This window comes from Sus scrofa, chromosome 7 (genome assembly GCF_000003025.6).
Source record: "Sus scrofa isolate TJ Tabasco breed Duroc chromosome 7, Sscrofa11.1, whole genome shotgun sequence".
NCBI lineage: Eukaryota > Metazoa > Chordata > Mammalia > Artiodactyla > Suidae > Sus > Sus scrofa.
The window spans coordinates 92,874,061-92,901,014 of record NC_010449.5 but is presented as its reverse complement, the minus strand read 5'-3'; the positions used below and the strand labels follow the sequence as shown (position 1 = coordinate 92,901,014).

Genomic DNA, 26,954 nt, shown 5'->3' with positions numbered 1-26,954 from the left:
GCCTGCCGAGGGCTACGCACGTGGCTTGAAGGGCAATTTCCACCAAAGGCAGGCGACAGGGGGGCCCTGCCCCCCACTCACCGAATGTACGAGTCCTTCTTGCCACACACCACGCACAGGTTCTCTTTAACCATCAAGTAGTAGTCTCCCGGGGACTCGGGTCTCCCCGCAGGTTCAAACTGTAGCTTGACCACAAAAGGGTCTTCGCTCACCAGCTCTTAAAAGGGAAGAAGCAGTGTTTAGCATATGACTGGCCACCTCTCTCCCCAGAGAAGAAGCAGCCACTCAACTCTTTCCTGCAGTGTCCTGGCAGAGGGCCCTAATTCTGGGTTTTGAACAGTCCCTCCCACGCGTCCCTCGGTCTCTCGGCCTCCTTCTCTCCATCCCTCTCCCTAATCTCACGCCCACTCCAGCCAGTGCCCCCATGCACCTAATTAGAGATTAGATATGACAGTTGACTCTCAAACCTCCAATGCCTTTGTCCAGGTACCACTGAGCTTTTCTTCGATCACAAGTGCAGAGGGGCTGTCCATCAGGAGCGTGGAGAAAGCAGTTATCATAGAGGGGTGACTTTCTGTGGGGAAGGGAGAGATCAATCTTAAAACTGGAAACTTACAAGGGATAACTAGCAAGCTATCAGCTGCCCTCCCGTGTTCTCTTCTGAGCGACCCAAGCTATCTTCCACACTAAAACATTACATTTCGGCGGGGGCGGTCCACAGGGCAAGAAACCATGTTTATTCCTCTGTCTGCACTGGGCTAGGAAAGAGAATTAAAAGGAACGGGTTCTTAGTATTCGTTTTTACATGTAGAGATTGGGACATTAGGGAGTGAGATGGGTAGTGTTTACACAGTTCTACGATGAAGGCAGAGCACCAAGGAACAGGAACGGAGCACCAAGAAAACCTCCCTATAATCATGGGTTTAAACAAAGTAAATTAAAACTAAAGAACTTCACACTAAAGTAATGAGTGCTGCATGGATTTATTTCTGGCTCATATGTAAGAGTTGCCTCAATTTAATCATCCAATTCCCAAAGGCACTTTCCTTCAGGGACCAAACTTCCCCTCCAAAGTACTTATTAGTCATCTTTCTGCAATAGAGGCATCAGCTGCACAGGAAAATCCTCACTGGCTAGAGAATAATATCGGCTTAGAGCTGGATGCTATTCTAAACAGTCAAATACTAAGTGAACAAGAAATCAGATGATGTGTGGAGTTCCCGTCATGGCGCAGTGGTTAACGAATATGACTAGGAACCATGAGATTGCAGGTTCGATCCCTGGCCTTGCTCAGCGGGTTAAGGATCCGGCATTGCCATGAGCTGTGGTGTGGGTCGCAGACGCGGCTCGGACCCTGTGTTGCTGTGGCTCTGGTGTAGGCCGGTGGCTACAGCTCCGATTAGACCCCTAGCCTGGGAACCTCCATGTGCCACGGGAGCGGCTCAAGAAAAGGCGAAAAGACAAAAAAAAAAAAAAGAAAAGAAATCAGATGATGTGTTTCTCCTGCAAAATATGGGACACTTCACGTTACTTTCACAGCTATCCTGAAGCCAGCAAGGAGTAACAATTATATCCTCATTTATAACCGAAGAAGTACAGGTCTAAGGTCACATTAAGGTCAGTGACAAAGCTAGTTTAATCTCTCCTCATTTCCACTCCAACTGCCCCAAAATAAAAAAGTAGAAGGGCAAAAGGAAAAAACAGACAAATAAATTCAAGGATACCTTCAAATGTCTTTGCAGGAAAGAGAAAATAAAATTAATCACTAGAGAGCTTCTGCTACCCTACGTTACCACAGGAGCCTTCTCCCCAGACCCAGGTGAGACATCACACCTTTTGTTAGAGGCTGGGCCTCCGATTCGACTAGACAAGGAACAAGTCAGGTACCTGGCAGAATAGCCCACTCCCAGGGGCTTTCTTTTATGTTTTCTGGGGTCTCTCCCTTGGTGGGTGCCGGGCATTGCTCCATCGGTCTTGGACTTCTTGTTTCTTGGCTTCTGCGGAGCTTCTGCTGCTTCCCCGTGAACCTCTTCTCCCGATCTGCTAATCCCTTTGCTTCGGAATGGCACGTCCACCACATCCTGGCATTTCTCCAAGACTTTTCGCCAGCCGATGCGGTCATTGTTTTCTTCTGGAGTTGAATTCCTAGAGAAAGGGTATCCAAGAAGACGGAGAAAGAGAGCCACTGAAATCTGGGCGTCCCTGGCAGCGTAAATGACCTGAAGAGAAAAGTCAGAGATCAGTGGGATCTGGAAGGCAAGCCAGAGGGAGCCACTGCAACGTCAATCAATCACAAAGACAGAGACAACCTGCAGGTTCTAATTGGAGATGCTGGCACCAGGTACTTCTTAAAATCTTTGTATTATGAAAAAGCGCAAACTATGCAAAAATAAATTGAATAGTATAATGTTCCCTAAGTTTAGAGTAAAATAGCTAAGATAAAAGCTTACTCTAAAGGCTCAAAATTCCTAATCTGTATGAATCAGCAAAGTTTCTTTCTGCGACCAAACTTGCTGGACAGATTTTTCTCAAGTTCAGGGTAGGGTAGGGCAGTTACCACAGGTCTGACAACTGGTACATGAATTTCACTTTGGAAATGGTTGTCATCTAGAACAATGGAAACCCAGATTCATTAAGAGGCCTGTGTGACTACTGATCAGAAATGAACCACTGTACTTAATAATAATATGATTTGTAAAAACAAAGAAAACAAATGGTTTCAAACACCGATCTCAAGTCAAAAGTCACAAGGGCCCATTTCTGGAATTTAGGTGTTTAATAATGGTGAGTCATTCTCCCAAGCAACTGGTCACAAGCAAGCTGGTCATAAATACAAGTAATCAAAACTATAATTAATAGCTTTTCCCAGAGTTCCCATCGTGGCTCAGCAGAAAGGAATCTGACTAGTATCCATGAGACTGAGTTTCAATCCTTGGCCTTGCTCAGTGGGTTAACGATCCGGTGTTGCCATGAGTTGTGGTGTAGGTCACAGGTGCGGCTTGGATCTGGCATTGCTGTGGCAGTGGTGTAGGCCAGCAGCCGCAGCTCCAAGTCAACCCCTGGCCTGGGAACCTCCATATGCCAAGGGTGCAGCCCTAAAAAGAAAGCTTTTTTCAACAAAGCGTGTGAGGACTTAAAAGTCTCTTTAATTCACCTTTAATATAATCAAGCCTAAATTTGATAGTAAATAACACTATTAGGTTGGTGGGGTGTTTTGTTTTGCTTTGCTTTTATAATAAGAGGAAAAAAAACCCTAGAATAATAGAAAAAATTTTTCCACCTAGACCCCACAATTTACATCTCTATCAGTAAGTTGTCTCCCACAGGAAAAGAGGGTGCTTGAATGCGAAGAGTTCAGAATGCTTTTTATTTTTAACAAATTGTTTTCAAATGAAAAGAAAATGAAGGCTGGAACAAATGGTGCTGGAACAATTAGATGTCCATATACAAAAGAATAAAGTTGGACCCCGACCTTACACCACACACAAAAATTAACTCAGGAACTCAAAATGTAAGAGCTAAAACTTAAGACTCTTAGAAGGAAAAAAAAAAAAGACTCTTAGAAGAAAACATAGGAGTAAATGTTCATGACCTTAGGTTAGTCAATGACTTCTTTCTGTTTATTTATTTTTACTTTTTTTTAGGGCCCCACTCAAGGCATATGGAGGTTCCCAGGCTAGGGGCTGAATTGGAGCTACAGGTGCCAGCCCACACCCAGACACAGCAATGCGGGGTCCAAGCTGTGTCTTCGACTTACACCACAGCTCACAGCAATGCCAGATCCTTAACCCAGTGATCAAGGTCAGGGGTCAACCCCACATACTCATGGATGCTAGTCAGATTAATTTCAGCTAAGCCACATGGGAACTCAATCAATGATTTCTTATATATGACACCAAAAGCATGAGCAATAAAAAAAAAATTGATAACAGTATTTCATTGAAATTAAAAACTTCTATGCTTCAAATGACCCTATCAAGTAAGTGAAAAGACAATTTGCAGAAGGGGAAATAATATCTATAAATTTTATATCTGATAAGGGACTAGTATCCAGAATATATAAAGAATATATATATAGATAGATAGATCTTAAAATTCAAAAAAAATTTTTTTTTTGTCTTTTTGCCATTTTGGGCTGCTCCCGCAGCATATGGAGGTTCCCAGGCTAGGGGCCGAATCGGAGCTGTAGCTACCGGCCTACACCACAGCCACAGCAATGCGGGATCAGAGCTGTGTCTGCAACCTACACCACAGCTCACGGCAACGCCAGATCCTTAACCCATTGAGCAAGGCCAGGGACCAAACCCGCAACCTCATGGTTCCTAGTTGGATTCGTTAACCACTGAGCCACAACGAGAACTCCAAAATTCAACAATTTAAAAACAAATAACAGGAATTCCCAATGTGGCTCAGTGGTAACCAGCCCCACTAGTATCCATGAGGAAGTGGGTTTGATCCCTGGCCTTGCTCAGTGGGTTAAGGATCTGGACGTAGGATGTAGGTTGCACACATGGCTCGGATCCGGTGTTGCTGTGGCTGTGATGTAGGCCGGCAGCTACAGCTCCAATTTGACCCCTAGCCTGGGAACTTCCATATGCTGTGGGTGAAGCCCTAAAAAAGACAAAATAACAATAATAATAAAGACAAACAACCCAATTAAAATGTGAGCAAAGGATATGAATACACATTTTTCCAAAGAACATATATATAAACAGCTAATAAGCACATAAAAGATGCTCAGCATCACTGGATACCAGGGAACTAGAAAAAAAAAACCCGCAAAGAAATAAGAGTTCCCACTGTGGTACAGGGGTTAAGGATCTGGTGTTGCCACAGCCACAGCAACACCAGATCTAAGCTGCATCTGTGACCTATGCTGCAGCTTGCTGCAACATTGGATCCTTGACCCACTGAGTGAGGCCAGGGATCGAACTCACGGTCTCACAGAGAGGTCAGGTCCTTAACCCGCTGAGCCACAATGGGAACTCCAAAAAATAACATTTTTAAAAATGAGGAATGAGTAAGAGTCTTTGGAAATTCTGAATTCTCACAATAAAACAGATCACAAATTTGGTAGCAATTAACTTTTTCTTCACTATGTTTTATTTTGAAAGTTTTCAAACCTACAGAAAAATTAAAAGAATGACAATGGACATTTACAACTGTCCACACTTTTAATCTCTTTATAAGACATACAACACAATACTTCTTCTCTCTTTTTTTTTTTTTTTTTTTGTCTTTTTGCCATCTCTAGGGGCACTTCTGTGGCATATGGAGGTTCCCAGGCTAGGGATCTAATCAGAGCAATACTTCTTTTTTGGCTCAACACATTTCAAAATAAGTTGCAGCTTTTATGATACTTTGGCTCTAAACATTTTAGTAGGCATCTTCTATGAACAAGGGCACTCTTCTACATAATGATGACAGCATTACCACACCCAAGAAATTTAACGTGGGCAGAATACAATACATAGGTGTATTCGAATGTCTTCAACTGTCTCAAAGATGACTTTTCCAGACAGTGCACGATTCAAGATTTTTAGTATAATTACAGAATTGTGCAAACATCACCACAATCAAGTTTAGAAATTTTCATCAAACCGGTAAGAAACCTCATATCCTTCAGAAGTCGTCCCCTACTCCTCCCAGCCCAGGCAACCATTAAATTACTTTCTGTCTCTACAGATCTGCCTGTTTTGAATGTCTCATATAAATGGAATCCTACAATAAGTGATCTCTTGTGACTGGCTTCTTTTAACTTAATGTTTGCAAGATTGATTGCAGCACGAATCCTTTTATTGCTGAGTAATATTCCACTGTATGGTTATACCATATTTTACTTATTCATTCATCAGCTTATAGATTCATTTGGTGTTTGTTTGTTTTTTTGCTTTTTAGGGTGGCATATGGAAGTTCCCTGGCTAGGGGTCAAATGAGAACCATGCTGCCGGCCTATGCCACCATCACATCAATGCTGGATCCAAGCCACGTCTGCGACCTACATCACAGCTCATGGCAACATTGGATTCTTAACCCACTGAGCAAGGCCAGGGATCAAACTCTCATCCTGATGGATACCAGTTGGGTTCGCTACCGCTGAGCCACAAGGGGAACTTTCCATTTGGTGTTTTAATGTCTCCTTCATGAATATAAAGGGATAGCCAAGGATCTAAACATCTGAGAAAAATCTTTGATGTGAAAGACAACCACCAACACAGACTCTGAAAAACTTCTGGTTTCCAAAGGAGACAGGGTGGGAGGGGGAGGGATGGGCTGGGGATTTGGGATGGAAATGCTGTAAAACTGGGTTGTGATGATGGTTGAACAACTATCAATGTAATAAAATTCATTAAGTTCAAAGCCAAACAAGCAAAGAAACAAAAAAGACAATGACCAAATCAAACATTTACAATAAGTAACTCAGAGGAAAAAGAGGCAATGCAGGAAGAAGAAAACTTCAGAACTCTTTAAGACTCTATGGTAACAGAAGATACATCCATTAACCAAAAATACAAAGTTATTTTAAAAGGGAATACTTAGAAAAGACTAAGGAGCTCTTAGAACCTAATATGAGAGGAATAATTAAAAATTTGATTGAAATATTGAAAAATAAACGTGAGGAAATTTGCCAGATGGTAAAACAAAAAAATATAGAGATGGAAAAAAACGAAGAGAAACATTTTTCTAAGAAAATAGGAGTTCCCATCGTGGCGCAGTGGTTAACGAATCTGACTAAGAACCATGAGGTTGCAGGTTCGATCCCTGCCCTTGCTCAGTGGGTTAACGAACCAGCGTTACCGTGAGCTGTGGTGTAGGTTGCAGACGCGGCTCGGATCCTGCGTTGCTGTGGCTCTGGCGTAGGCTGGTGGCTACAGCTCCGATTTGACCCCTAGCCTGGGAACCTCCATATGCTGCGGGAGCGGCCCAAGAAATGGCAAAAAGACAAAAAAAAAAAAAAAAAAAAAGAAAATAAGTGGATGGAGTTCCCATCGTGGCTTAGTGACTAACGAATCTGATTAGTATCCATAAGGTTGTGGGTTCAATCCCTGGCCTTGCTCAGTGGGTTAAGGATCCAGCGTTGTGAGCTGTGGTGTAGGTTGCAGACGCGGCTCGGATCCCGCGTTGCTGTGGCTCTGGCGTAGGCCAGCGGCTACAGCTCCGATTAGACCCCTAGCCTGGGAACCTCCATATGCCAAGGGAGAGGCCCTAGAAATGGCAAAAAGACAATAAAAAAGAAAAGAAAAAAAAGAAAATAAGAGGATTATTTCAGGGTATCCAATATCCAAATAATATGAATTCTAGAAACAAAAGAAAGGGAAATTTTTCATGAAATATTATGAGAATAAGCTCATGTCCCTGAGCTGAAAGACATGAGTTTCCAGACTAAAGGGGTCACTGAATTCTAAACTATAACGAAAAATGTCCCCCATAAATGCATATCACTATGAATTTTTAAAACCAGTAATAAAGAGAAGGTTTTTCAGAAATAAAAACAGGTCACGTTCTCAACATCAACACTGGAAGCCTAAAAGGAGCACTGTCTTCCAAGTTCTGAAGGAAAATGATTTCCACCCTAAAATGCTATCCTCAACCAAACTATCAATGAAGAGAGAAGAAAACCAGTATCTTTTCAGACATTCAGGGTGTCATAAATTAACTCTATGCTCCCTTTCTCAGGAAGTTATTATAAATATACTCCATCAAGGAGTTCCTGTCGTGGCTCAGTGGTTAACGAATCTGACTAGGAACCATGAGGTTTCGGGTTCAATCCCTGGCCTTGCTCAGTGGGTCAAGGATCCGGCGTTGCCGAGAGCTGTGGTGCAGGTCACAGACCCAGCTCGGATCCCATGTTGCTGTGGCTCTGGCGTAGGGTAGTGGCTATAGCTCCGATTGGACCCCTAGCCTGGGAACCTCCATATGCCTTGGAAACGGCCCAAGAAATGCAAAAATACAAATAAAAAAAAAGAGAATAGGGACTCTTACTCTTGTATTTTTTAAGTGGCATCTACATAGACCATATTACACAGGCCAGTTATCTTGGGTATCACCAATGAGTCTATTTTAAGGCATTTCCACCCAACACATATCATCCTGGAGGACTAGGATTTTTTAAATAGTCGTACTTCACAAGCAATGACTCTCCACTCTTCAACTACTCTGATAACAAGTACCTGGTCCTCAGTAAGATTCTCAGCATCCCAGTTGCTACAACGAAGTAGAAGGGACTTGTCAAGGGGAAAGTTCAAAACAGTCTCAGCAAGTGACTTCAGGCTAAGCCCATTAGAGAGCAAATTGTTTCTACAAGAAATAAATAAAATTATGTATCAAAAATGGGCAAATGACAAGAACAGGCAAATCAAAAAAGGCATAAAAATGGCCAACAAACAAATGACAGATACTCAGTCTCACTACATCAAATCAGATAAAAAAAGTATGCACAATTTTTAAATCTATCAGAATATAAAGATTTTTTAAAATAACTATATCTAGTGTTGTGGAGCAGGAAGAATAAGGCAGTCTAACCTAAAATTCATGAACTGAACATCTATACAACCTTTGTGAAAAACAGTTTAACAATAAATAGCTATCAAAACTTTGAATAGGAAAATTCTGTGATTCAATAATTTCCCTTCTAGGAATTTATCCTAAGATAAATGTACATAAAACAATCTTCATTACAGCACTATTTATAGTAGCAAAGAACTGGAAATAACATGAACAGCCTCAATAGAAGACTTTAATATCTGTGTAATTAAATCCCATACAGCTATTAAAAATAAAGATGTGGGAGCTCCAGTCATGGCTCAGCAGGAATGAATCTGACTAGCATCCATGAGGATGTGGAGTCAATCCCTGGCCTCGATTAGTGGGTTAAGGTTCTGGCATTGCCATGAGCTGTGGTGTAGGACACAGACGTGGCTCGGATCTCACCTTGCTGTGGTATAGGCCAGCAACACAGCTCCAATTTGACCCCTAGTCTAGAAACCTCCATCTGCCGTAAGTTCGGCCCTAAAAAGACCAAAAAAAAAAGATGTGCATTTACATTGATGTGAAAAGGTACCCATGACAGGGAGTTCCCGCTGTGGTGCAGTGGAAACAAATCCAACTAGTATCCATGAGAATGAGGGTTCAATCCCTAGCCTCACTCAGTGGTTAAGGATCCAGTGTTGCCATGAGCTGTGGCGTAGGTTGCAGATGCGGCTTGGACCCTGAGTTGCTGTGGTGTAGGTGCAGGTGGGCAGTCATAGCTCCGATTCAACCCCTAGTCTAGGAACTTCCATATGCCATCGGTGCAGCCCTGAAAAAAAAAGAAAGAAAAAAAAAAAGATATCCACGACATATTAGTTAAGTAAAAAGAGATTATACCAGAAAACATGTTATGAACCCTTTATATTAAAATGTATGGGGGGGTGGGGGGATGTGCTTGGGCTGTGGGATGGAAATTCTATGAAATCAGATTGTTATGATCATTATACAACTACAGATGTGATAAATTCATTTGAGTAATAAAAAAATGAAAATAAAATAAAATAAAATGTATGTATCACATAATAAATGTGTGTATGTGATTCTAGGCTTGTGGGAGAGAAGAAGCACAGAGAGATAACTAGGAAGATATTAATTGAATGTTAGTGATGTTATCTCTGGTTGTGGTGTTTGAGGTGATCATAAATCTGTACATTTTTTTATATGTGAACTGGCTAGTGTTTGTGCATCATTCTTCAAATCTGAAAAATACGATAAGGCTATTTTCACTGAGGGGGTGAAGGTGCAATAAAACCAAACAATCGGAGTTCCCGTCATGGCGCAGTGGTTAACGAATCCGACTAGGAACCATAAGGTTGCGGGTTCGGTCCCTGCCCTTGCTCAGTGGGTTAACGATCCGGCGTTGCCGTGAGCTGTGGTGTAGGTCGCAGACGAGGCTCGGATCCCGAGTTGCTGTGGCTCTGGTGTAGGCCGGTGGCTACAGCTCCGATTGGACCCCTAGCCTGGGAACCTCCATAAGCCACAGGAGCGGCCCAAGAAATAGCAAAAAGACAAAAAAAAAAACAAAAAAAAAAACCAAACAATCTTCAGCTCTTCCACCACTTTCTGATGAAAATAGCTATGGGGTGGTGAAAAAAAAATTCATCTACCCAAGGAATGGAGAGTCCAAACAAAAGCTAATATAAAATTAAGAAAACATCAGTCTACAAACGTGCAGCTCACTTCCTAGTTACCAAGTGAGAGACTCGAAGTTTGCGAGCAGGAAGTTCAGAGGAGGTTCATGTCAGTGTTACAAGTGGGACTCCCCCAGGTACCATAGAAAAGGAAATCATTATAATGATGAAAAGTCTTTCCTTACAAAAACAAGCAGTAACGTGGTGGATTTCATCACCCCCAAAAGTTAGTACTGACCAAAGTGGGAAAAAAATGAGGTCCAGACACACTTTGGTAAAATATAGAAGGTCATGGTTCAGTTCCTGGAAATTAAGAATTAGGGGGAGGAGTTCCCATCGTGGCTCAGTGGTTAACGAATCCGACTAGGAACCATGAGGTTGAGGGTTCGATCCCTGGCCTTGCTCAGTGGGTTAAGGATCCGGAGGGGCCGTGAGCTCTGGAGTAGGCCGGCAGCTACAGCTCCGATTGGACTCCTAGCCTGGGAACCTCCATCTGCCACAGAAGCGGGCCAAGAAATGGCAAAAAGACCAAAAAAAAAAAAAAAAGAATTAGGGGGAGAGAAACCACTTTCTTTTTAATCTTTAAACTTTTTAATCTTTTTTAGGTTTTTCTTTATGTTAGTAATTCTAAAGCAATGAATGCTTATTATTAAAACTTCAGAAGTTCCTGCTGTGGCTCAGGAGGTGAAGAATCCAGCGTGGTCTTCATGAGGATGTGGGTCCGATCCCTGGCCTTGCTCGGTGGGTTGCGGATCTGGCGTTGCCACAAGCTGTGGTGTAGGTCACAGACACAGGGCTCAGATCCCGCGCTGCTGTGGCTGTCGTATAGGCCACAGCTGCAGCTCTGATTTGATGCTGGCCTGGGGGAACTTCTATATGCTGCAGGTGTAGCTGTAAAAAGAAAAAAAAATTAAAAATAAAACGAGGAAGAGTAATGGGTGAAAAGTGAAGGCCTTCCACCCCACCCCTCTCTCCTTCCACGTCTCAGGAATAATGTACACAGGAAGTGTGCTGTGGCCCTTCCAGAGCTTTTCTACAGACAAACAGATGGTTAGATGTAGGAGCAGATATATAGGGGTTTTTTTGGTATTTGTTTTGTTTTTTGTTCTGCAACAAAAAACAAATGTACCAGAGACCTTTTTCCAGGACTGTAAGCACGAATGTATTTACTTCATTCTTTTTAACAGTTGTGCAGTTTCTCAAGCCTGAGTATGCCATGATTCTTGAAATCACTACCTTCGTTCAATTACAGCACTTAGTTTTTAGTTACTTAATTCCATTTAGGTCATTAGTCTTTTGAAACATCCTATTTGGGAAGGTTTTCCATTTTTGAAGGATGAATTAAAGATGTGACCTTTGTCACTTCAAAGTTTCCCTAAAAGAGTCCGAAATAATATACAGCAATCTCTAAATATATTATCTTCTGCTAACATACAATAAAAATATAAAGAGTATGAAGAAAAGAAGACATTAGCAAGAAAATGTGTGTTCCACTCCAAAGTCAAATGAAAGTAACAACTATTTACAGCAAACGGCGGGAGTAAACCTATGGCTAAAAGTGGGCGTATAGGGAGTTCCTGTTGTGCCGTGGCTAAAAAATCCGACTAGAAACCATGAGGTTTCGGGTTCGATCCCTGGCCTTGCTCAGTGGGTTAAGGATCCGGCATTGCCATGAGCTGTGGTGTAGGTCGCAGACGGGCTTGGATCCCGAGTTGCTGTGGCTCTGGTGTAGGCTGGTGGCTGCAGCTCTGATTAGACCCCTAGCCTGGGAATCTCCATATGCCATGGGAACAGCCCTAGAAAAGGCAAAAAGACAAAAAAAATAAATAAATAAAAGTACGGAGTATAATTCTTGCACTATAAGGTCAAATTTTCCCTACTATAATGTCGAAAAAAATTAATTTTACTACTATAGTATTCAGTAATAAACTAAGAATGTTGGCCATTTTAATAAAGAGCATTAAAAATGTCAAACACCTGATGACTGCTTCATTCTTATTTCTAGAGAAGTTCATGGTAATATTTGGCTGTGGCCAAATTTTTACTTTGACATTTGGCCATTCTGCACTTAGCCAGATAATGAAAGGCACTCGTAATTTGGATACACTCTTAGAAAGAACTGTAACTGGATAGGAAGAACTCTGGAAGGAAAAAGCAGTGGATGAGGACAGCGGTAAAGGTGGTAATGACAACGATGCTGCCGACTGACAGTAACAGCTGAAAGGTACACCACACTCCTTGTCTGCCAAACACTACTCCTAAGCTTCTTTTTGTAGGTTAACTCATTTAATCCCCTTATCCATCCTACGAGGTGGGAGCATTATTATTTCTACTTCACAGAGGAGGGAACTGAGGAACTGCGAGGCTCAGTGACTTGCCAAAGGTCACACACAGCTGGTAACAGGAAGCACTGGGACTCCCACCCACACAGTCTTCTCCAGAGGCAATCGTGGCCACGGTACATACGGCCTCTAATAGCAGAGGAACAGCAGGTGCCTCGGGGGAGGCGGTGCCAGAGGGAGGAGGGAGAAATGAAAGGTGGCTTTTTTGCTGTTGTGGTCCAAATGCTTTTACGGAGCTAAACAATTTTTACAGCAAATATTTTAATGCATTGCTTGCAAAAAAATCAATTACTTTATGTGTACGAATTTTATTTACATAAGCCAAACTACTAAGCTAAAATAAAATTTCATTTGATACTAAATAATTTTTTTTCTTTTTTTTTTTTTTTGGTCTCCTGTCTCTTTAGGGCCGCTCCCATGGCATATAGAGGTTCCCAGGCTAGTCCGGTCTACACCAGAGCCACATCAACGCTGGATCTGAGCCACGTCTTCGACCTATACCACAGCTCATGGCAATGCTGGATCCTTAACCCACTGAGTGAGGCCCAGGATCGAACCTGCGTCCTCATGGATACTAGTCAGATTTATTTCTACTGAACCACGATGGGAACTCCTCCTAATTTTTCAAGAGAAGCCAGAAATACAGACGTTTATATTAAATCTTCTGGATTTAATCTAAAATTTCCCCAAAATACCATATGGGGAAAAAAACAAAAACAAAAACAAAAGATCTGCAACTCTAATTTGCCAAGGGGACCCATCAGTTTATAGCCTGTAGTTTATAGCAACACCTTATTAATATTTCATCTAAAAAGACCAATTCTAGGTAGCTGAAGTTTTCCCAGAAGTTGGAATATTTCCTTACAAATTCAATATGTATCTCAGAAGCCACTAGGTTTCTACAGAATTTTAGAGGCTTCATTATTGATTCTCAGCAATCTGCAATTCTTGCTAAAATATTTGCCCCACAGCTACAGGAGTCCCAGTGTTCATACAAACCATACCTGTGCCTCATGGCGAGGTATCGGAGGTCCAGGCACCCCTTAACAATGAGGCCATAATCCTGCAGAAGCTTGCTGGCATCTTCTGAACATCCTACTCCAACTTTTAAGATTGTGCCATCTGCCAAAATGTCCAATAATGTTTTTGGTAGTGTCTTTCCTCCAGAGATCAGCTTTGGCAAGCGAACCAAGACACAGAAGCCACTTGGAGAGGCCATTTGAAGGAGTGATAGAGGACTGGCTTTGCCTTCCAAATTCACCTGCAACAGAGGAAAACAGGGCCACAGTCCACACCTCAGTACAGCACCAAATACGACATGAAACTATGGCCAAAAAATGTCTAAGAGGTACACCTTTTTCTTTTCTTTTCCTTTTGTTTTTTGTGGCAGCACCCGAGGTATATGAGGGTCCCAGGATAGGAGGGGAATTGGTGCTGCAGCTGCCAGCCTCCGGGATCTGAGGTGGGTCTGTGACCTACACCACAGCTCACAGTAACACCAGTTCCCTTACCCATTGAGCAGGGGCATGGATCAAACCCGCATCCTTGTGGATACTAGGCGGGTTCATTTCCACTGCGCCACAATGGGGACTCCATAAGAAGTACATCTTTATTTATTTATTTATTTTTGTCTTTTTGCCTTTTCTAGGGCTGCACCCTCGGCACATGGAGGATCCCAGGCTAGGGGTCTAATTGGAGCTGTAGCTGCCGTCCTACACCACAGCCACAGCAACGCCAGATCTGAGCCACGTCTGCAACCTACACCACAGCTCACAGCAATGCCAGATCCTTAACCCACTGAGAGAGGCCAGGGATCGAACCCACAACCTCATGGCTCCTAGTCGGACTCGTTAACCTCTGAGCCACGACGGGAACTCCAAGAAGTACATCTTAACTTCCCAAAGGGAACAGGTGACCGGAGTTTGGCTCAAACCAAAGGATTTGTTAGCCTCTGCTAACAAATGCAATGGCTTCTGTGAAGCAGCAGCCTAAAGTGAGGTTACTGAGAACCCAAATACGAGCCTGAAATCTGAGCAGGCCATAAATAACGGCTGGCACCGAGGAGCTCTGAGACAAATGCTGACAGAGTCACGTGAAACACACTGGTTTTAAAAACTCCCCTGGTAGCCTGATGGTTAAGGATCTGGCATTGTCACTGCTGTGGCTTAGGGTTGCTACTGTGGCACAGGTTCTATCCTGGCCCAGGAATTTCTGCAGGCCATTGGTGTGGCCAAAAATATAAATAAAAAGCTAAGGAAATAAAAGGCTAAGGAGCAGCATGCCAAACGATAATGTACTCTTTAACTTGACTCATTTACCTGTTTTCACTGCCTCCAGATCTGATTTTTAAAAAGAGGTAGGAAATATAGTACTATTAATAAGTGTTACCTGCCAATATAATAAATCCTGGTAGCACAAAAAGTGTTTTCTTAGCATTTTATGGTCAGAAGTGTTGTTCTTAAAAAAAAAAAATGTATGTTGAACATAAGCTAGGATCCTTATATCTTAAGAGATAAAAATAACTTTATATATTAACTAATAAGGTTTTGTTTGTTTTTTCTTTTTAGGGCCGCACCCAGCATATATGGAGGTTCCCAGGCTAGGGGTCGAATCAGAGCTACAGCTGCCAGCCTACCCCACAGCCACAGCAACACTGGATCCTTAACCAGCTGAAGGAGGCCAGGGATCAAACCCACAACCTCATGGTTCCTAGTCGGATTCGTTTCTGCTGCATCACGAGGGGAACTCCTTAACTGATCTAGTTTTAAGCTTTTTGAGGTAATAGTAAGTTGAAGAAAATGCTGAAAGCTAAGGAAATTATACCCAGAAAAATTTACATACAATATAATTAAAAGTTCCCTAAAGCTATCCATGGAACCCAGGTTAAGCACCCAATAAACTCCAATCCTTTTCACTTTTCAGGAGAGGGAAGTTAAGGGCTACAGGTGAAGCAGTTTGCCTAAACATGGAGAGAGAATGGCAAAGTCAGAACTGGAAGCTTAATTTCCAAATCTGTAGAACAGAGAAGAAACAGTCAAGTCAGGATCACAGAGAGTTGCTGTTAAAAACAAAATTCAGGGAGTTCCCTCTGTGGTGCAGCAAAAACGAATCCAACTAGGATCTGCAAGGATGCAGGTTTGATCACTGGCCTCAATCAGTGGGTCAGGGATCCGGCATTGCTGTGAGCTGTGGTGTAGGTCACAAATGCAGCTCGGATCTTGCATTGCTGTGGCTCTGGCGTAGGCCAGCAGCTACAGCTCTGATTCGACCCCTAGCCTGGGAACTTCCATATGCCAAGGGTGTGGCCCTAAAAAGAAAAAAAAAAAAAAAAAAAAAATCAGGAGGGTCTTCAACCTCAACTCTGCTTCGATGCTAAATAACTATGGTTTAACTTGCAAAAGCCTTAGGATTTCCCTTCTCAGGCACTGCTTTATCAATGAAGGCTATTTATATCCTAAAATGAAAGCATACCAGTTTGATCGCAAATGAGTCTATTTCCTAAGGCTTGGCCAAGACCAAAAAGACCTACAGGACCTGTTTTATTGTATTATTGAAGCATGATTCCCTTCCTTGTAATACCAGCTCTTTCCAAGAAAAAGCTGTAAATCTCTACTTCTAATATTTAGCATTGCTAGTTTGACATAATACCTACTACTAATTCCTAAGGCCGGATCTTTGAAAATCCTTTCAGTCAAGTTCCCTTGAGGCACAGTTAAGCATCCAGTGTTGTCACTGCAGCAACTTGGGTGGCTGCTGTGGCACAGGTTCTATCCCTGGCCTGGGAACTTCCACATGCTGCAGGTGCAGCCAAAACAAACAAACAAACGAAAACCATAAAATACATTAAATAAATAGCTGGCTAACTAGGTAAGTTGTCTTTTTAAAACTCTTTATGGATTGTGCTTAAGATACATTGTATTATGTAATTAAGGTTTTTCCACTAGGAATCCAAATGTTTATGATTCCAAGAGGTACCCAATGTATACTAAATATATAATTGGACGAATACTGCTTCTAGCAGAATCAGTCTGGCTTAAAGAATAAGTTATCTAGGAGTTCGTGTTGTGGTGCAGAGGTTAACGAATCCACCTGGGAACCATGAGGTTGCGGGTTCGATCCCTGGCCTTGCTCAGCAGGTTAAGGATCCAGCATTGCTGTGAGCTGTCGTGTAGGTCGCAGACGTGGCTCGGATCCCACGTTGCTATGGCTCTGGCATAGGCTGGCGGCTACAGCTCCGATTAGACCCCTAGCCTGGGAACCTCCATATGCCACGGGTATAGCCCTGGAAAAAACAAAAACAAAAAAACAAAACAAAACAAAAGAATAAGTTATCTAGTCTTTATTTCTCATATTTACCCCTTTGGCAACATCCTTTTGCCTTGACACCACTTACTACTCATGGAAAACAACAAAACTCTTGGCTTACCAATGTTATATTTAATAGGGGAAGAAAAAACACATTTTAATTTTGTTAGCATTGTGTAATCCAGTGGTCACAGATTTTTTTTTTGATTAGACAATTCATAAAAAATGTCTGCAATATAACGCTATATATATACACATTTATAAATCATATAAATGTACTACTATACTAATGTGTTACAGACATTATAAATACACACAAAAGTAAAAATTTTAAATGAATGATGCCATCAGTCATTGTGGACAAAATTTCTAACACTTTTTTTCTGTTTTTCAGTGATCCTTAGAGGAGATCGGTTTAAGATATCCTTCTTTCTGAGGGCCAATGTATAATCCATTTTAACTTCAGGATTCTTCAGTCCAGAGCAGATAAAACCTTTATTGAAAAGCCCATAATTCTTTAAATGACCACGTGATGGCAGCAGGGAGCAAAGAATAATCTGGGACCATATCCTAGGCTGGAACAAGGTTAGCTAATGAGCACCCCATCTGCGGAGTTTCTCTATCAGTTAAATTACACCATAGCTTGAAGACATGAATGAGCTTATCCTGTTCAAGTGACAGAATGAAGGCCAAGGAGGCCAGAGAGTAGTAAGGGGAAGATGGGGAAAGAACAAGAGACAAAATCAGAGATGTTGAGAGAGGAGAGAGCGTGAGTCCTTAAATTAGTAATTAAGATATCCCAGTTGTCTGGGGGGGTTTAGCTAAGTCCAACATGCAGAAGTTCCCAGGGGAGAGATCAAAGAGTTCCCAACAGTGACAACCCCAAATATTCCTAACTGCTAGACCACCAAGGAAGTCCCAAGACGTCTTTGTTTTACAGGAAGCAATAAAAACATTTTAAGCGGGGGATTTACATGATGTGCATTTTTAAAACATCTCTTTGGGGAGTTCCCATTGTGGCTCAGCGGTAAGGAATCTGACTAGTATATGTGAGGATGCAGGTTCAATCCCTGGCCCCACTCAGTGAGTTAAGGATCTGGTGTTGCTGTGGCTGTAGTGTAGGGGCAGCTACAGCTCCAATTCACCTCCTAGCCTGGGAACATCCATATGCTGCACGAGTGGCCCTAAAAAGAAAAGGAAAAACAAAAACGGTCTCTTTGGTTACTATATGGAGAAGGGATTGTAGGTATACAGGAGTACAGGAAGGGAGGCCAGTCAAGAGGTTCTTGCAAAGGTCCAGATGAGAGACACTTGAAGCTTTGGACTGGGAGAGGTGTAGAGAAGTAGATAGATGCTGAATCTCTTTTGGAGATGACGCCGGTGATACTTCCTAAATGGAAGGGAAGGGTTAATAATAAGGAAAAGGAAGGGACTTCAGGCAAGTCAGAAGCCTGGACCTGCAGAAGGATGTTCTTGGGAAAATGACCTTCGCTTCATTCAATCTTTAGTGCACCTGTTAATTTATTTGCACCTGTTAAGCAAGGCAGTCTATAGCTAGAGACGCCAAAAAAGAATCAGGCAGAAGTCAGGCGCCAGAAAGGTTTTTAACATCTCCATCCCCACTTCCCAGGAGAAAGGCAATAACAGCTTCTGAAACACGGCAGAATCCTCATTTTGTACAGGTAATTTATCCGTAATTACACATCACCACGGGTAACTCAGAGGAATCTGGAAACACATACCTCTATTTGGTAGAACGCTGTGCTATTTCCTGCTTTCTGAAACCACTCTTTTGAATTTCCAAATATTTTGCCATAAAAGAAATTTAATGTAACTTCCTGCTTGTGATTTCCATTCCTAGCACTTCTGTTAGACAACCCTTAAGGGAGGGGATGCCACTCTGATTTTAATCTTTTTTTTTTTTTTTTTTTTTGGTCTTTTGTCTTTAGGGCTGCACCTGTGGCATATGGAGGTTCCCAGGCTACGGGTCAAATGGAGCTACAGCGGCCAGCCTACACCACAGCCGCAGCAACGCCAGATCCGAGCCATGCCTGCGACCCATAATACAGCTGACGGCAACACCAGAGCCTTAACCCACTGAGCAAGGCCAGGGATCGAACCCACAACCTCATGGTTCCTAGTCAGATTCGTTAACCACTGAGCCACAACAGGAACTCCATTTTCTCTTTTTTTTTTTGCTTCCTGATTTTAATCTTAAAGATGGTGAAGACTAGGGATAATACAGGTTTGGGAAGAAAAATCAAAAGGTCTGTTAGGAGGAACATGTTATGAGTGAGATGACTAGTCGTCATTTGAGGGAGATGTCACGTAGACAGGTAGATATAAAAGGCTGGGGTTCTAATCTTGAGAGCTGTCAGCCTACCAATGATATTTAAAACTATAAACTTAGATGAGATCACTTAGGAAAAGAATATAAATTAGAGGACATGAATCAGTGGTCCATGGACCCATCTGCGGACCCACCTATATGTTTAATATTATTATTTTTTTGGTCTCCACGTTTTTTAAACCTTGTGCCAGAATTTTAAAATTAGTGGAGTTCACATTTTTAAAAAATCTATATGTCAAGTTTCTTTTTAAAGAACTGGACAATCTGGCAACACTTGGCTTGAACTGTATAACAGCTTCCTCATTTACATAAGGCATGAATTCTCTAATTCTCTAGAATGTCTTCTCAACACTGAAGCCAAATGTCATTTTCCATTTATCATTGTATTTGCAAACCACTGTTTTTCTAATACAAAGAAATATTTCTTGGGAGTTCCCGTCGTAGCACAGTGGTTAACGAATCCGACTAGGAACCATGAGGTTGCGGGTTCGGTCCCTGCCCTTGCTCAGTGGGTTAACGATCTGGCGTTGCCGTGAGCTGTGGTGTAGGTTGCAGACGCGGCTCGGATCCCGCGTTGCTGTGGTTCTGGCGTAGGCCGGTGGCTACAGCTCCGATTCAACCCCTAGCCTGGGAACCTCCATATGCCGCGGGAGCGGCCCAAGAAATAGCAACAACAACAACAACAAAACAACAACAAAAAAGACAAAAGACAAAAAAAAAAAAAAAAGAAATATTTCTTGGAGTTCCCGTCATGGCTCAGTGGTTAACGAATCCAACTAGGAACCATGAGGTTGCGGGTTCAATCCCTGACCTTGCTCAGTGGGTTAAGGATCTGGCGTTGCCGTGAGCTGTGGTGTAGATCAGATGCGGCTCGGATCCCGTGTTGCTGTGGCTCCGGTGTAGGCCAGCAGCTATAGTTTTGATTTAACCCCTGGCGTGGGAACCTCCATATGCTGCAGGAGCAGCCCTAGAAAAGACAAAAAAAAAAAAAAAAAAAAAGAAATATTTCTCAGGATACAGGTCTATCAAAACTAGGAAAAAACGAAGTTCCCATTGTGACTCAGCGGAAATGCATCTGACTAGCATCCTTGAGGACGCAGATTTGATCCCTGGCCTTGCTCAGTGGGTTAAGGATCTGGGTTAAGGATCTGGCATTGCTATGAGCTGTGGTGTAGGTGGCAGATGCGGCTCGGACCCTGAGTTGCTGTGGCTGTGGTGTAGGTCATGGCTACAGCTCCGATTTGATCCCTACCCTGGGAACTTCCATATGCCGCAGGTGCAGCCCTAAAAAGACCAAAAAAAAAAAAAAAAAAAAAAACAAAACCTAGGAAAATGGAAGATAAACCACAGAGGTCTTGTGTTTAAAGAAAAATGGGAGGGTGCGTATTTCTTTATGAAACTGAAGAATATCCCTATGTGTTCAAAAATGCAGTCACTCTACATCACTCATTTGCATTTCCCATCTGGACCTTGTAGACATCTGAGTTTGCAATCCCTGGGGTGGATACAGCAGAGACCAAGCCTAAGCCACCTCAATATTTAGATGTGAAGTAGAAGGGGAATCAGAAAAGGAAAAAGAGGCGAGAACAGTAAGATAGGAGATAGGAGAGTGTGATGGCATGAAAGCCAAGAAGAGAATGTCTCATGTAGCAATAGGGCACATGCTTTTGAGAGCTAGAATTCCAAAAAGCGACCCCTGGGTTGAAAAAAAGAAAGCCATCAACCTGATCACTTTCAGTGGAGTAGTATGGTAGGATGTCAGATTAGAGAAGGTTTGAAGCATAAATGGAGAATAGCAAATTAGAGCCAAATGACAAGAAAAGGAATAATAAAGAGCCAAAATCAACATAATAGAACATAAACACACAATGAAGATCAACAAAACCAGAAGTTGGTTCTTTGAAAAGACTAATAACATCGATAAACCCATGGAAGGAATAATCACGAAAAAATTAGCAACGTCAAAAATGAAAAAGGAGACATCCTTACATATCTACCAGACAGGATATTATAAACAAATATATGTCAGTACTTTAAATTTTTGAATGAAGACAGATTTATCTGAAAAATATAATTTATGAGAACAGACATGAAGAATAGAAAATACGAACAGCCCCCAAACTATTTTTTAAATTGTATTCATAATTCAAAAACTTCCCCTAAAAGAAAACTCCAGATGGCTTCACCAGTAGATTCTAATCAAACACTTAAGGAAAGAAGAATGACAATTCTATACAAACTCTTCCAGAGAAAAATAAGGAACAGCCCTAACTTTCTGTATGAGGCCAACACAATTTCTTAATCAAAATCTGATAGTTCTACAGAGGAAAATTATAAGCCAATATCTCTCATATACACAGATTATTTCTAAAATTCTCTAAAAAGTACCGGCAAAATGAATTCAGTAATGTATAAGAAGAATAAGACATCATAACCAAGTTGGTTTTATTCCAGAAATTCAAAAATCAATGTATTTCACTACCACAACAGAATAAAGGAGAAAAACTACACACTTATCTCAAGAAATGCAGAAAAGGCACTTGATAAAATTCAACCATGCATGACTTTTCAAAAAAAAAAAACCCTATTTTTTAATTGAAGTATAATCGATTCATAATACTGTGTTAGTTTCAGGTGTACAACAAAATGATGCAGTATGTACAATTTTTCAAATTATTTTCCATTATAGGTTATTCCAAGATACTGAATGTAGTTCCTTGTGCTATATAATAAATCCGTGTTGCTTACCTATTGTACATACAGTAGTCTGTGTCTGTGTATCTCATATTCTTTAATTTATCCTTCTCCTTTCCCTTCCCCCTTGGGTAACGTAAGTTTGTTTTCTATGTCTGTGAGTCTATTTCTATTTTGTATATACATTCATTTATATCATTTTTTAGATTCCACATATAGGTAACATCCTATAATATTAGTCTTTCTCTGACCTACTTCACTTAACATGATATTCTTTAGGTCCATCCATGTTGCTGCAAATGGCAATATTTCATTCTTTAAAAAAGAGCCCCTTGGAGTTCCCATCATGACTCAGCAGAAACGAATCTAACTAGTACCCATGAGGACACAGATCGATCCCTGGCCTCGCTCAGTGGGTTAAGGATCTGGCATTGCCGTGAGCTGTGGCGTAGGTCACAGACACTACTCGGATCTGGCTTTGCTACAGCTGTGGTGCAGGCCGGCAGCTACAGCTGCAATTCGACCCCTAGCCTGAGAACTTCCATATGCCACAGGTGTGGCCCTAAAAAGACAAAAGAAAAGAAAATGAAAAAAAAAAAAAAAAAAAAAACTCTTAACAAAGAACCGAATGTATTTAATCTCATAAACAAACCTACTGCAGATATCACACTCAGTATGAAAATGTTGAACGCTGTCATTCTGAGATAGAGAAGGAATCAGGGATGCCTACTATCACCACTCCTACTGAGCACTATATTGTGACCCTGACCAGTACAGCAAGGCAAGAAAAGCAACACAAAGTATAAGGACTGGAAAGAAATAAAACCGTCACATCACAGATGATATAATAGTTTATAGAGAAATCCAAAAAACCTACAATTAGCATTAATAAGTGAGTTTAAGTTCCTTACTATAAGAAATATATATATATCAAAGAATTACATTTCTATATACCAGAAACACCTTTTTTTTTTTTTCTTTTTAGGGTCTCACCCGCTGCATATGGAGATTCTTGGCTAGGGGTCTAATTGGAGCTACAGCTGCCGGCCTACATCACAGCCACAGTAACACAGAATCCAAGCCACATCTTTGAGCTACACCCCAGCTCACGGCAACACCAGATCCTTAAGCCACTGAGCGAGACCTGGGATCAAACCTACAACCTCATGGTTCTTAGTCAGATTTGTTTCCACTGTGCCACAACGGGAACTCCAGAAACACATTTTTTTTTTTTTTTTTTTTGTCTTTTTGCTATTTCTTGGGCCGCTCCCGTGGCATGTGGAGATTCCCAGGCTAGGGGTCCAATCGGAGCTGTAGCCACCGGCCTACGCCAGAGCCACAGCAACTCGGGATCCGAGCCGCATCTGCAACCTACACCACAGCTCACAGCAACGCCGGATTGTTAACCCACTGAGCAAGGGCAGGGACCGAACCCGCAACCTCATGGTTCCTAGTCGGATTCGTTAACCACTGCGCCACGACGGGAACTCCAAGAAACACATTTTTAAAGATTTCATTTATAACAGAATTTTTTAAATCACAGAAAACTACAAATACATTATTAAGAGAAGTTAAAGATCTACACTTACATGTGGAATCTAAAATATGGCATTCATGAACCTATCTGCAAAACAGAAACAGACTCACAGACATAGAGAACAGACCTGTGGTTGCCAAGGGGGAGGGAAGAGGGACTGGATGGATGGGGAGTTTGTGGTTAGTAGATGCAAACCATTACATTCAAAATGGATAAGCAATGAGGTCCTATTGTGCAGCACAGGGAACTACATGCAGTCTCTTGGAACAGACCAGGATGGAAGATAATATGAGAAAGGGAATGTATATATATGTATGACTGGGTCACTATGCTAAACAGCAGAAATTGGCACAACACTGTAAATCAAGTATACTTGAATAAAAATTAAAAATTATTTGAAAAGGGAAGTTGAAGATCTAAATTAATATTCTTAGATTAGAAAACTCAATACTGGAAAGAAGTCAATACCCCACACAATGATCTATTTATCCAATGTAATCTCATTCAAAACATCAAGAATTTTTTTATAGAACCTGATTCTAAAATGCACAGGAAATGTAAAGGACTATGACCTTCTAGGAAAAGAACTAGATAGAAAGTCTTGCTGTCGCAGCTATCAAGAGTCATAATAAAGCAACAGTAACTAAGTTTGTGATCACTGGTGGAAGAATAGAAAGATAGACTCCTAGAGAGCCCAGAAACAGATCTAATCATATACAGATATACTTGTATTGTAATAAAGTGGCATTGTACAGCAGTGAGGAAGGGGTTATCGTTTCAATCAATGGCATTAAGACAATTGGATATCCATAAGGGAAAAAAAATGAAACTCAAGCCTACCTCACATCTCCCGCGCGCGCACACACACACACACACACACACACACACACACACCAATCTAGGTGGATTGTAAATCTAAATATGCAAGGGGCAAGAACAGATTTGTTAAACAGCACTATATAGATATTCCGATCACACAGTGATAACATTAAAAGAACGTAAAGGCAGGAGTTCCCGTCATGGCGTAGTGGTTAACGAATCCAACTAGGAACCATGAGGTTGTGGGTTCGATCCCTGGCCTTGCTCAGTGTGTTCAGGATCTGGCGTTGCCATGAGCTGTGGTGTAGGTTGCAGACGTGGCTCGGATCCCGCGTTGCTGTGGCTCTGGCATAGGCCGGTGGCTACAGCTCCGATTGGACCCCTAGCCTGGGAACCTCCACATGCCACGGGAAGCAGCCCTAGAAAAGGCAAAAAAGACAAAAAAAAAAAAAAAAAAAGAATGTAAAGGCAATCTACAGAATGGGTGAAGACATTTACAATACATTTAACTCACAAAGCATTCATATCCAGAATACTTAAAGAACTGCTATTAAACAGTAAGAAAAAGAGGCAAAAGACTTGAACAGGAACTCAATACAAGAAGATATCTAGGGAGTTCCCATGTGACTCTGCAGGTTAAGAGCCCAGCTAGTATCCATGAGGACACAGGTTCAATCTCTGGCCTTGTTCAGTGTGTTAAGCATCTGACATTGCCGCAAGCTACAGCATAGGCCACAGATGCTGCTCAGATCTGATGTTGCTGTGGCTATGGTGTAGGCCAGCAGCTGCAGCTTCAATTCGACCTTTAGCTTGGGAACTTCAATATGTCCCAGATACAGCCCTAAAAAAAACAAAAAAAGGGAGTTCCTGTTGTGGGTCAGCGGGTTACAAACCAGACTAGTATCCATGAGAACACAGGTTCGACCCCTGGCGTCACTCAGTGGGTTAAGGATCTGGTGTTGCCATGAGCTGTGGTGTAGGCAGCAGATGAAATTCGGATCCCACGTTGGTGTGGCTGTAGCACAGGCCAGCAGATGCAGCTCCAATTCTACCCCTAGCCATGGAACTTCCAAATGCCACAGGCTCAGCCCTAAGGAAGAAAAGAAAGAAAGAAAGGAAGGAAGGAAGGAAGGAAGGAAGGAAGGAAAGAAAGAAAGAAAGAAAGAAAGAAAGAAAGAAAGAAAGATATACAATAAATAAAACATCTAAGTGACCAAAAAATATAAAAAGGTGTTCAATATCATTAGTAATCAGGGATATGCAAATTAAAACCACAATGAAATATTCTGCATACATTTAAAATGACTTCAATTTTATTTATTTATTTATTTTTTGTCTTTTTGCCTTTTCTAGGACTGCTTCCTGCGGCATACGGAGGTTCCCAGGCTAGGGGTCCAATCGGAGCTGCAGCCACGGGCCTATGCCAGAGCCACAGCAACACGGGATCCAAGCCACGTCTGCAACCTACACCACAGCTCACGGCAACGCCAGATCCTTAACCCACTCAGCAAGGCCAGGTATTGAACCCGCAATCTCATGGTTCCCAGTCGGATTCATTAACTACTGTGCCACGACGGGAACTCCATAAAATGACTTCAATTTTAAACCAGTAAAGTTGATTGTGTGTCTCATCTATAAAGTATATAACCTAAAGTAGAAAAAGCACAAGAGGCAGCCTTATTTATCAAACCAGCTACATTATAATTAGAACAGAAATATATAAGGCTTTTAGCTGTATCACAATATCAATATCTCACAATCCAGTAGGGCTACAATTTCCCTAATGGCAACTGCATTTCTTGGACTGTGGCTACATTGCATCTTGCATTAGATATCTGGAGAAAACGCTGAAAAAATTAAGAAATACATAATTTTAAAAATAATAAAATGACTACAATTTTAAAATCTGAGAATAGTAAATGTGGATCACAATATAAGACAAAGGCCATTTTTCATATAGACTTGATGAGAGGTTGCTTAGTAGAACCACTTTTGAAAACAGCTGGAAACAGTGGATACACTCAGACTGCTGATAAAAGGTAAGCTAGTTAAAACAAGCCTGGAAAAAAAAAAAAAAAAAAAAGAGTTCCTGTCTAAAATGAATCCAACTAGGAACCATGAGGTTTCGGGTCAAATCCCTGGCTTCAGTGGGTTAAGGATCCGGTGTTGCCGTGAGCTGTGGTGTAGGTCGCAGATGTGGCTCAGATCTGGTGTTGCTGTGGCTGTGGTATAGGCCCACAGCTACAGCTCCAATTAGATCCCTAGCCTGGGAACCTCCATATGCTGTGAGTGCGGCCCTAAAAAGACAAAAGACCAAAAAAAAAAAAAAAAAAAAAAAAAAATTAAATAAATAAATAAAGCCTGGAAGACAGCATTATTTATAAAAGTTGAGACGTTTATACAAACTATGACCCAGGACTCCACTCATAGATACATAAGCCCAACAATAATAGGTACATTTGTTCACTGCAGTATTTTTTTGTAAGAGCCCCAAAATGTAAACAACCAAGATGTCCATCAACATTAGAATAGATGAATAAATCATGATAGATTTACATAGTGAACATATGGCAATGAATCACAGTCATACACAACATGGGTAAATCTCACAAACATAATGTTAAAAGCTGAAAAAATACACAATTGATATTTTTATTTACATTAAAAATTTTTTTTGGCTTTTTAGGACCACACCTGCATCACATGGAAGTTTCTAGACTAGGGGTTGAATCAGAGCTACTGCTGCC

General features: G+C 41.6%; 1 protein-coding gene across 3 annotated transcripts in view; it reads right to left on the bottom strand.

Annotated features, from left to right (window-relative positions):
* Positions 1-26,954, bottom strand: part of EXD2 (exonuclease 3'-5' domain containing 2) — a 61,087-nt gene that overhangs the window by 8,030 nt on the left and 26,103 nt on the right. For 2 of the 3 annotated variants that reach the window (XM_005666327.3, XM_001925091.7), the window contains 5 exons: positions 13,507-13,763; positions 8,172-8,298; positions 1,888-2,219; positions 468-574; positions 82-217 (listed from right to left, as the gene is read on the bottom strand). In XM_005666327.3, the coding sequence (XP_005666384.2) occupies positions 82-217; positions 468-574; positions 1,888-2,219; positions 8,172-8,298; positions 13,507-13,763 (959 nt within the window). The remainder of the gene's footprint in view (positions 1-81; positions 218-467; positions 575-1,887; positions 2,220-8,171; positions 8,299-13,506; positions 13,764-26,954) is intronic. The other variant, XM_013978297.2, reaches the window with a different exon arrangement.